At 37.4% G+C, this 13,016-nt stretch overlaps 1 protein-coding gene across 5 annotated transcripts in view; it reads right to left on the bottom strand.

Moving 5' to 3' along the window:
- IFT74 (intraflagellar transport 74) overlaps positions 1-13,016 on the bottom strand; it is a 127,092-nt gene that overhangs the window by 54,817 nt on the left and 59,259 nt on the right. For all 5 annotated transcript variants that reach the window (XM_049895993.1, XM_049895992.1, XM_049895988.1 and 2 more), the window contains 2 exons: positions 593-646; positions 147-244 (listed from right to left, as the gene is read on the bottom strand). In XM_049895993.1, the coding sequence (XP_049751950.1) occupies positions 147-244; positions 593-646 (152 nt within the window). The remainder of the gene's footprint in view (positions 1-146; positions 245-592; positions 647-13,016) is intronic.

Raw genomic sequence — 13,016 nt, 5'->3', positions numbered from 1 at the left:
AAGGAACAAAATAATGAGCAAGAGAAATTTAAAGGAAACAGCTAACAAGAGAACATATAATGGTCAGCAGTTCCACTTTTTGAGTTGTTTGGAAAGGCAGTCACAGTAAAAACAATGAGACACCAAGATGGGCACAGGGTACTTACTCGACTACAGTGCTCCAAAAGTGCAACAATGTTGGCTTCTATTTGTGCCTTCCGTTCCAGTTCCTGATTCTTAGTTTCCTCAAAAGTCTCAATAAAAGCTGCCAATTAATAAACATGATAAGAAGGGCTACTGTTGATATAGTTAACACTATATAAACTCTGATTTGTAGGTCTTAAGAGCACTATTTAAAAACTCAAAGAAAATATTAATTTTAAACTTCTACTGTTTTTTATTGGCCCAGGGGTAAATTACTCACTAATAACACTCTACATATTTTCAAACTTTAAAACCCCAACAGTAAAGGCAAATTCTGAATGTCCACACTTCTGCATTTAGTATTAGCAATTCTATTTCCCACAAACGAGATCTACGATTTGGTATAAATGAACAGCAATCCCAGAATATATAGAATATATATCTTTACATCCATGAGATTATAACTTACTGTCCATATTTTCCTCTCTTTTTTTTAGTTCCTTGTACTTCTGATTCATTTCACCTATGAGAGGATATAAAATACAACGTTAATTTCAAAGAGTCCAGATACGGTGTTCGTTACTCTGGTCATTCTACTCTGAATGCACCCAGTGCTTCTTCTATCGTTTTTAAAGTGTGCTGCCAAAAAATTTAGGATTCCAAGAATATCACTTCACATAGTCTACAGAACCATCCTTCTGTTAGTGCAGCCTAGAATCAGCTTCTAACATTTTCACTTGTGGTATTAAGCCAGAACACTTTCTCCTCCCCCATACCTACTTTAATTTTAATCAGTTTGGGGGTCCTAGTAAATGCCACCTTGTTATATTCAGCCCATCTCTTCTATCTACTTTTCATACACCATTACAGCAGAAGGCATTAATTATTATATCAAATACTAATAAACTAGTATGTTACAGTGAATACATACAAGCTTACTGCTTTAAACTAACTTTGGCAATAGACTTCACCCAACTTGCTAATCACAAATTTTCTGCAAAATATTTTAAAATTTGGCAGGAATGTTTCTTTATAGCTATGCCGTTAGTGTCAGATAATTCTATTTCTAGACACTAGAGGGTTTTTTTTTTAATAATTAAAATCCTCTAAATATACACAATTTAAATTATTGCTAAAAGTCTTACCATTTCCAAAGAGAAAAAAAAAAAAAAACTATGCAGATATCTGTTTTAACAGAGTAGTATCAATAAAATCAGAAGGTATAATCAGTAGTCCTTGGCATATACTAAATACAATATAAGGTCTCTTATTATTTGCTATGGAAACCCTGGTGGCGTAGTGGTTAAGTGCTATGGCTGCTAACCAAAGGGTCACCGGTTTGAATCCACCAAGGCGCTCCTTGGAAACTCTATGGGGCAGTTCTACTCTGTCCTATAGGGTCACTATGAGTCAGAATTGACTCCACGGCATTGAGTTTGGTCTTTTGGCTTTGTTTCACTATTTGCTATAGCAGTTCTCAAACTTTAGCATGCATCAGAATTACCAAGAGGGCTAGTTAAAACACACATTGCTGAGCCTCACACCTACCATTTCAGATTCAATAGGTCTGGAGGGCAAAGCAAGATGGCAAAGTGAGTAGACACTCCCATTTACTTCTCTAGCAACTAACTCACTGAACAATGAATAAAAACAAATATAGACTGAGATCTTTGAACTTGAGGTAGCAGCTGAGGAATTGGAGAGCTGGAGTAAGTCCAGAAGTGGGGGAAAGAAGAGGTCAGCATAGAAGCCGAGAGATCCTAGCTGCTAACATCAGGAGTGCTTGCTCATCATAGCCATTCTGGAATGGGATAGGGTAACACCCCAAGCAGGGAACATAGAAAAGGAACTAGTCTGAGGAAGATCTAGCCAGATTTCTTAAGCAGTGCAAACTGGCCATGAGAGTTTGTAGGCCGTGCAGCTGGCAGTGGCAAAAGGACAATGTGGTCCTGCATGAGAATGCTTTTGGATCTTGCAGAGGACCAAGTCGAAGGCACTCTAGAACCAGGAGAACCAACAAGGGCAGCAGTATGAAAAGCCCCCAGTGGGATATCATGTCTGCCTGTGCAAGAACACCAGTGAGGAGAAGACAAAGAGAACCCCTTCTGTCACCACAGGAAAGTCGATCCCCATAGCTTATATCGCCAACTAACCATCCCCTCCACCCCCTGCTCATGTGTATTGAAATCCAGAGATCAAGCAAGCATCCAGAACTCCTGAATTTGCACTTAAAAAAAAAAAAAACGCTAAGGATAAGAACGCCATCTAGTGGTGATCAGGAAAAGATACGAAGCTCACTGCCACTGCATCAGTCTAACTTGTGGCAAACCTGCAGGGCTGAGGGGACCTCCCTCATAGGATTCCTGGGGCTGTGACTCTTTGTGGAGGTGGTCTGCTGCATCTTTCTCCCATGGAGAGATTGGTGGTTGGAGGCCCTGGCCTTTTGGTTGACAGCTGGACACTTGGCAACTGTGCCACCAGAGCACCCAAGCTGAAAATTTTCCCATAACAAACAGCATTAAAAAGTTAAATAAATAACAAAATGACTCAACTTCACAAACAATAGTAAAACACACAAAAATCACAAGAGAAGAAGGAACAATCAAAAGCAAAACATGAAGAAGAGGAAATCTGTCCTATGGAGGCCAGAATAATGCAAAGAATTGATCATTTTTCACTCTATGGTGCTAAATATATTCAAAGAAATAAATAAACACATACACACACACACAGAAAACAAACTAGTGAAGCTCAGGAAACAAATGGAGGAACAAAATGAGACTTAACAAGGGCACTGAAAACATTAAAAAAACAAAGAGAACTACTGGAACTGAAAAATAAAACACCTGAATTAGAAAAAGCAAGAGAAACCCTCAATAACAGAGTTGAACATGCAGAAGATGGAAAAAGTGAACTAGAAGACAAAATAACTGAACTTATCAAGTCTCGAGAGAAAAGAACAAAGAAAAACAAGGCCAAAAGGAAATATGAGATTCAATTACAAAATTTAGCATTAGAATTATTGGTATCCCAGAGCACCATAACAACAATAAAGACACAGGAACAACTTTCCAAGAGATAATCAGAGGGAATTTCCCAGACCTGAGCAGAGAACCAAGCCTGCCAATACAGGAAGCTCCATGAACCCCAATTAGGAGAGACACAAGAAGAACTTGCACCATACCCAAATAAAATCCGTGAAACCAAAGACAAGGAGAGAATTCTGAAAGCAATACGAGAAAAATGCAGTTTAACATACCAAAGGTCTTTCATAACAATCAGTACATTCATGGAACATCCCAGTTAATTGGCCTAACAACATGTTTAGCACTTCTGTTCTACCTCCCAGTTCACTGCATAGTGCCTGGGGTCTTAAAATCTTGCAAGCAGACATTCAAGGCACAACAATTGGTCTTTATTTACCTGGATCAACAGAGGAAGAAGGGCAGTTAGGAATAGGAGGAGAACATGGAATGTGTGGCTAATTGCCTCCCTGAACAAACTGCCTCCACTGCCAAGATACCAGAAGAACTGGATGCTGCCCAGCTATCATTACTGAACATTTTTTTCAAAGGTCCCATAGAAGAATCTTTGATGAAAACAGGGAAAATGCGTAACAGAATTTCAAACTCTTACGGACTCCAGACTTCCTGGAGCCATGGAGGCTGGATAAACCCTTGAAATTACTGCCCTGAGATAATCTTTAAACCTTAAATCAAGAAAATTCACTGAAGTCTTCTTAAAAACCAAACAATAGTTTAGCTTAACTAGTAAAAAAATGTCTGCCTTGAGCATTATGCTCTTTTAAAAACTATCTACATGGGATCAAATAGACAACAGCGACTAGAAAGATAAGCTAGGAACCTTAGGGGCAGTGAGTTTATGTTAATGAGGGAAGAACAACTCAGAAAAGGACGATGAGAATGGTTACACAACTCAAAGAATGTAATCAGTGTCACTAAACTGTCCATGTAGAGACTGTTCAAAAAAAAGAGAGAATGTTGACAGATTGTGACAAATGGACCTAATGTCACTAAACGACGTACATGGAAACTGTCAAATGGGAACCTAACTTGCTGTGTTAACTTTCACCAAATACCCAATATTAGTAAAAAAAAAAAAATCAATGCAGATTTCTCCCCAAAAACTCTAGAGGCCAGAAGACAATGGAGCCACATGTATAAATTAATAAAATACTTGACCAAAACAACTGCCAACCAGGACTTCTTTGTCCAAGAAAGTTGTCCTTAAAAAACAAGGGGGAAATCAAGACATTCTTAAACAAACAGAAACTCTGGGAATTCACCACTACCAGACCAGCTTTGCAAGTATTACTCAAGGGAGTACTCCAAATGGAAAGACAAGAGAATTAAGAAATAAATATACAGGATAAGACAAACATGCCCTTTATCAGCACTCCTAATGACACTGTGCTGGAAGTCCTAGCTAGAGAAATAAGGCAAGAAAAAGAAATAAATGACATCTGAATTGGAAAGGTAAAAGTAAAACTATCCCCATTCACAGAGGATATGATCCTATACATAGAGAACCCCAAAGATTCCACAAGAAAACTACTGGCTCTAATAGAAAGGTTCAGCAGACTAGCAGTATACAAGACCGACATACAAAAATCAGTTGGATTCCTATATACCAACAAAGAGAACTTTGAAAAGGAAATCAAGAAGACAATACCATTTATAATAGCCCCTAAAAAGATAAAATACTTAGGAATAAATCTAACCAGGGACGTAAAAGACCTATGCAAAGAAAACCACAAAACCCTATTGTAAGAAACCAAAAGAGACCTACATAAATGAAAAGCATAACATGCTCATGGACAGGGAGACTCAATATTGTGAAAACGTCAATTCCAAAGTGATCTACAGATACAATGCAATCCTGGTCCAAATATCAACAACATTGTTTAACAACCTGGAAAAACTAATCACCAGCTTTATATGGAAAGGAAATGGGCCCTGGATAAGCAAAGCATTACTGAAGAAAAGAACAAAGTAGGAGGCCTCACACTACCTGATCTCAGAACCTACTATATAGCCACGATAGTCAAAAGAGTCTGGCACTGATACAATGACAGACACATAGACCAATGAAACTGAATTGAGAACCCAGACATAAATCCATCCACCTATGGTCAGCTGATCTTTGATAAAGGAACAAAGACCATTAAATGGGGGAAAAGACCGTCTTTTTAACTTGATGTGGGCAAAAGTGGATGTCCATCTATAAAAAAATGAAACAGGACCAATACCTCACAGCGTACACAAAAACTAATTCAAAATGGATCAAAGACCCAAATATAAAACCTAAAACAATAAAAATCAAGGAAGAAAAAATAGGAACACTGTTAGGGGTCCTAATACATGGCACAAATAGATTACAAACCATAACTAACAATGTAGAAACACTAGAAAATAAACTAGATAACTGGGAGCTCTTAAAAATTAAACACTTATGCTCATCAAAAGACTTCACCAAAAGAGTAAAAAGAGAACCTACAGACTGGGGAAAAATTTTGGCTATGACTTATCTAACAAGGGTATAATTCTAAAATCTATAGAACACTTCAACACCTCAACAATAAAAAGACAAACAATCCAATTAAAAAATGGGCAAAGGATTTGAACAGACCCTTCATCAAAGAAGACATTCAGGCAGCTAACAGAAACATAATGATCATTAGCCATTAGAAACCCTGGTGGTGTAGTGGTTAAGATCTATGGCTGCTAACCACAAGGTCAGCAGTTTGATTCACCAGGCACTCCTTGGAAACTCTATGGGGCAGTTCTACTCTGTCCTATAGGGTCGCTATGAGTCATTAGCCACTAGAGAAATGCAAATCAAAACTACAATGAGATACCATTTCAGCATGACACTACTGGCACTAATAAAAAAAAAAAAAAAAACAGAAAATAATGAATGTTTAAGAGGTAGCAGGGAGATTGGAGCTCTTACGTACTGTAGGTGGGAATGTAGAATAGTACAACCACTATGGAAAACGATCTGGTGTCTCCTTAAAAAGCTAGAAATAGAAATACCATACAATCTAGCAATCCCACTCCTGGGATTATAACCTAGAGAAATGAGAGCCATCACACAAATGGATACATGCACACCCATGTTCATCGCAACATTACTCACAATAGCAAAAAGATGGAAACAACCTAGATGCCCATCAATGAATGAATGCATAAACAAATTATGGTACACACACACTGAAATACTATGCAACAATAAAGAATGATAAATATGTGAAGATTCTCACAACATGCATGAAACTAGAGGGCATAATGCTGAGTGAAATAAGTCAATCACAAAAAGACAAATACTGTATGAGACCACTATTATAAAAATTCAAGAAAAGATTTACACACAGAAGGAAAAATCTTTGATGGTTACCACAGAGAGGAAGGATGGGGAGGGGAAAACTAACTAGATGTAGGTAAGCGGTAACTTTGGCAAAGGGAAAGACAGTGCACATTATAGGAGAAGTCAACACAACGTGACCAAGGCAAAGTCATAGAAACTTCATAGACACATCCAAACACCCTGAGGAACCGAGGTGCTGGGCTGAGGACTAGGGACCATGGTCTCAGGGGACATCTAGGTCAACTTCCATAACACAGTACAAAACGAAAATGTTCTGCATCTAACTTTGGTTATTAGCATCTGGAGTCTTAAAAGCTTGTGAATGGCCATCTAATATAAACCTATTGGTCTTATCCTGTCCAGAGAAAAGAGGAATGAAGAAAACCAAAGACACAAGGAAAATATTAGTCCAAAGGACTAACAGACCACATGAACCACAGCTTCCAAGAGCCTGAGACCAGAAGAACTAGATGGTACCTGGCTACCACCACCGATGGCTCTGACGGGGCCCGGACAGGGCAGAAGAAAAATGTAGATCAAAATTCAAATTCACGAAAAAAAAAAATGACCAGATTTACTGGTTTGTCAGAGACTAGAGAAACTCCTAAGAATACAGCCCCTGGACACCCTGCTAACTCAGAACTGAAGCCACCTCTGAAGTCTACCTTTCAGCCAAAGATTAGATGGGCCTATAAAACCAAAAAAACATGTGAGGAACGTGCTTCTTAGTTCAACCAAGTATACGAGGCCAAAAAGGACAACACCTACCCAAAAGCAAAGACGAGAAGCCAGTAAGGGTCAGGAAAACTGGATAAATGGATGCAGGAAATCCAGGGTGTAAAGGGAAAGGGGGAGAGTGTTGACACATTGCAGGGATTACAACCAATGTTACAAAACCATTTGTGTATAAATTTTTGAATGAGAAACTAATTTGCATTATAAATTTTCCCTTAAAGCCCAATAAAATTAAAAAAAAAAGAAATATACATGAACTAAACATAACAAATATAGGTTATATATTGATGCTAATGGAGAAACACCAACAGAAATGGGGGAGGGAGGAGTTTATCAGGAATAAATTTATCATGTTGAAGCTGTATGTTAACTGCTGTTTATATCTCAAATATTGTAGTAACTGTAAGTGGTGTAATGTAACATATGTGGTAACCACTAAGAAATCACCAAGAAAAAACATTCAGAAGAAAAGAAGAAACTTAACAAAAAGGCTCATCACAAAACATCCAAACAAAAACAGCAAAATCAGAATAATAAAGCAAAGAAGATACGGAACACTCATAAAACAAATAGCAAAATGGGTGAGATAGACACTTCGTTTTCAGTAATAATCAGTGTACATGGTCTAAACGCCCCATGCAAAAGGCAGAGAGTGGTAGAATAGATGAAACAACATGATCCATCCTTCTGCTGTCTTCAAGAAACACATCTTAGATGTAAGGACACAAATAGACTAAAAATAAAAGGATGGAGAAAAATATTCCATGCAACCAGTAGACAAAAAAGTGTAGAGGTGGCCATACTAATAACAGAAAAATGGACTTTAATTCAAAATCTGTTACAAGAAATAAAGGAGGGCATGACATAATAATAAAATGGTTAATTCAGGTGAGAAGACTTAACAATCCAAATATCAATGCACCAAAATTATGAAATAAATTCTGACTAATACGAAAGAAGAAATAGATAATACCACAGTAATAGTAGGGGATTTCAACACACCACTTTCAAATGTAGACATAACGTCTAAAAAGAAAATCGCTAAGAACACTGAGAACATAAATAAAACCATAAGCCAACTAGGCCTAATGGACATATATGGAACCTCTATCCAACATCAGAACAATACACATTTTTCTCCAGTGCACATGGATCATTTTCCAGAATAGACCATAAGCTAGGTCACAAAACAAGTCTCAATAAATTTAAGAAGACTGAAATCATACAAAGCATCTTCTCTGACCCTAATGGTATGAAGCTGGAAATCAACAACAGAATAAACAAAGGGAAAAAAAAATCTACATGGGAACTAAATAATACAGTACTGAAAAGCTACTGGGTCATACAAGAAATAAAAAATGAAACGAAAAAATTCTTAGAATCAAACGAAAATGAAAATACAACATATCAAAACCGTTGGAACATGGATAGCAAAGGCAGTTCTCAGAGGGAAATTTATAGCAATGAATGCCTACATTAAAAAAGAAGATCCAATATTGCTAACTTAAACAGACAACTTGAACAAATAGAAAAGTAAGAACAGAAGAAGTCAAATGCTACCAGAAAAAAAGGAAATAATAACAATTGGGGGAGAAATAAACAAAATTGAAAACTGAAAAACAACTGAAACAACTAACAAAAGCAGACATTGTTTCTTTGAAAGGATCAGTAAAACAGACAAACCACTGGCTAGACTGACGAAAGGAAAAAACCAGAAGAAGCAAATAACCAAGAGATGAAATTGGTGACATTTAATCGATCCAACAGAGATAAAGAAGATCATAACAGGTTACTATGAAAAATTACGCTCCAACAAATTTGTAAACCTAGATGAAATTGACAAATTCTTAAAAACACACTACCTACCCAAACTAACACAAACAGAGGTAGAAAATTTAAACAGACCCACCACAAAAGAGAATGAAGATATCCTCAAAAAACTACCAAAAAAAAAAAAAAAGAAGAAGAAGAAAAAGAAACACAACCAGATGGCTACACTGGAGAATTCTACCAAACATTCAGAGAAGAGTAGACACCAATCTTACTCAACCTCCTCGAAAACAAGGAAGAGGGAGGAACACTGCTAAACTCTTTCTATGAAGCCAGCGTAACCCTCATACCTAAACCAGGCAAAAATATCATTACAAAAAAAAAAAAGAAAATTACAGATCAATATCCCTTCTGAACACAGATGCAAAAATTTTCAACAAAATTCTAGCCAACAGACTTCACCAAAATATGAAAAAAAGTCATACACTATGATCAAGTGGGATTCATACAAGGATTATAAGCATGATTCAACATCAGAAGATCAATCAATGTAATCCACCACATAAATAAAACAAAGGAAAAGAATCATACAATCATATCAATCAATGCAGAAAAGGCATTTGATAAAATTCAACACACTTTCCTGATAAAAACTCTCAGAAAAATATGAATAGAAGGGAAATTTCTCAAGACAATTAAGGGCATATATGCAAAACCAACAGCCAACATTATACTCAGTGGAGAAAGGCTGAGAGTCCTCCCTCTGAGAACGTGAACAAGCCAAGGATGCCCATTATCACCACTCTTATTTGACACTGTACTAGAAGTCCTAGCCAAAGTAATAAGACAAGAAAGAGAAATAAAAGGTATCAAAATAAAAAAGAAAGAAGTAAAATTACCTCTATTTGCAGGTGACATGATCCTATACATAGAAGACCCTAAAGATTCCACAAAAAAATTGCTGGAACTAATAAAAGAATTTAGCAACCTTTCAGTTACAAGATTAACGCACAAAAATCAGTTGAGTTCCTCTACATTAACAAAGACTACTCCAAAAAAGAAAAAAAAAAAAAAGTGCTATTTACAATAGCCCCCAAATCAATAAAATACCTAGGAATTAACCTAACCATGGACATAAAAGACTTGTACAATGAGAATTATAAAACACTACTACAAGAGACTAAAAGAGACCTACAAAAAATGGAAAGACATACCAGGCTCATGGACTAGAAGATTTAATATACTGAAAATGTCAGTGCTACCTAAGGCAATATACAGATACAATGCAAATCTCAATACAAATCCCAACAACATTCTTTACTGAAAGGAAGAAATTAATGACCAACTTCATATGGAAAGAAAAGAAACCCCAAATATCCAAAGCAATATTGAAGAAAAGGAAGCAAGCAGGAGACTTCACACTCCCTGATATCAAAACACACTATACAGCTACTATAGTCAAAACATCCTGGTGTTGGTTCAATGATAGGAACATAGACAAGTGGAGTAGAATTAAGAACCCAGAACTATACCCAAACATCTATGGACAACTGATTTTTGACAAGGGGTTAAAGTCCATTCAGTGGGGCAGAGACAGTCTCCTTAATAAACAGTGCAGGTATTATTCACAATAACAGAAAGGTGGAAACAAGCTAAGTGCCCATCAACAGATGAATGGATAAACAAACTACGGTACATACACACAGTGGAACGCTATGCAACAATAAAGAAAAACGATAAATCTGCAAAACATCTCACAACATGGATGAATCTGGAGGGTATTATGCTGAGTCAATGACAAAAGGACAAATATTTTATGAGACCACTATTGTAAAAACTCATGAAAAGGTTTATATGCAAAAAGAAACAATCTTCGATGGTTACGAGGGAGGGGAGGGGTGGGAGGAAAAGACACTAGACAATAGATAAACGGTAACTTTGATAAAGGGTAAGACAGTACACAATGTTGGGGAAGTCAGCACAACTTGACCAAGGCAAGGCCATGGAAGCTTCACAGACACACCCAAACTCCCTGAGGGACCAAATTACTGGGCTGAGGGCTGTGGGGATCGTGGTCTCGGGGCACAAGTCTAGCTCAACTGGCATAACATAGTGTAGAAAGAAAATGTTCTACCTCATACTTAGGTGAGTAGTGTCTGGGGTCTTAAAAGCTTGTGAGCAGCCATCTAAGATACTCCACTGGTCTCACCTGGAGCAAGGGAGAATGAAGAAAACCAAAGGCACGAGGGAACAGTTAGTGTAAAGGACTAATGGACCACAACTACCACAACTTCCACCAGACTGAGTCCAGCAAAACCAGATGGTGGCCGGCTACCACCACTGACTGCTCCGACAGGGATTACAATAGAGGGTCCTGAACAGAGCTGGAGAAAAATGTAGAACAAAATTCTAACTCACACACAAAAAAAGACCAGACTTACTGGTCTGACAGAGACCAGAGAAGCCCTGAGAGTATGGCCCCCAGACACCCTTTCAACTAAGCACTGATGTCATACCTGAGGTTCACCCTTCAGCCAAAGATTAAACAGGCCCATAAAACAAAATGAGACTAAATGGGCACACTAGCCCAGGGACAAGGACAAGAAGGCAGGAGGGGACAGAAAAGCTGGTAATAGGGAACCCAAGGTTGAGAGTGTTGACATGTCGGGTGGGCAACCAATGTCACAAAACAATATTAATTGTTTAATGAGAAACTAATTTGTTCTGTAAAACCTTCATCTAAGGCACAATAGAAAAAAATAGCTAGGAAAAATAAATAAATGGTGCTGGCAAAAATGTATGCCCACCTGCAGAAAATGGAAACAAGACCCATACCTCACACCATACACAAAAACTAACGCAAAATGAATCAAAGACCTAAATGTTAAACATAAAGCCATAACACTCCTGGAAGAAAAAAGATGGAGAAAACTATGGTACCCAATCCTTTATTAAACTAGGATAATAAACATTACAATAAATACACAAATAGAAGAAGGCAAAACTGATAAATGGAACGTCATAAAAATTAAAAACTTATGCTCATCAAAAGAGTAAAAAGGAAAACCTACAGACTGGGAAAAATCTTCAGAAATGACATATCAGATAAGGGTTTATCTCTTAAAATTTATTTTAAAAACTTCAACAATGCAACAACAAAAAGACAAAAACCCAATTATAAAATGGCAAAGGACACGAACAGAACCTTCACCAAAGAAGCAGTCAACAGGCACATGAAAAGATGATCACATTAAAACCAAAAAACCAAATCTGTTGCCATTGAGTCGATTCCAACTCATAGCGACCCTATAGGACAGAGCAGAACTGCCCCACATGGTTTCCAAGGACTGCCTGGTAGATTTGAACTGCTGACCTTTTGGTTAGCAGCTGTAGTTCTTAACCACTATGGCCCCAGTGTTTCCAATTAGCCATTAGAGAGATACAAATCAAAAGTACAATGAGATACCATCTCACACTGACTAAGATGGAGCCCTTATCCACTGCTGGTAAGAATGTAAAATGGTACAAAAAAAAAAAAAAAAAGGTACACCACTATGGAAAATGGTATGGCATTTCCTAAAAAAAAAAAAAAAAAAGAAACTAGAAATAGAGCTACCTTTTGATCCAGCAATCCCACTCATAAGGATATACCCTACACACCTAAAGGTACTGACATGAACAGATATATGCACTCCTATCGTAGCTTTGGTGTTTTCAATCGCCTCATATGCATGTGAAATTTGGACAGTGAATAAGGAAGACTGAAGAACTGATGCCTTTGAATTATAGTGGTGGCAAAGAATACTGAATATACCACGGACTGCCAGAAGAACGAACAAATCTGTCTTGGAAGAAGTACAGTCAAAATGCTCATTAGAAGCAAGGATGGCAAGATTTTGTTTCACATACTTTGGACATGTTATCAGAAGGGACCAGTCCCTGGAGAAGGACAACATGCTTGGTAAAGTAGAGGGTCAGTGAAAAAGAGGAAGACCCTCAAC

This window comes from Elephas maximus, chromosome 9 (assembly GCF_024166365.1).
Source record: "Elephas maximus indicus isolate mEleMax1 chromosome 9, mEleMax1 primary haplotype, whole genome shotgun sequence".
In the NCBI taxonomy this organism is placed as follows: Eukaryota; Metazoa; Chordata; class Mammalia; order Proboscidea; family Elephantidae; genus Elephas; species Elephas maximus.
This window is presented reverse-complemented; position numbering and strand designations above follow the sequence as displayed.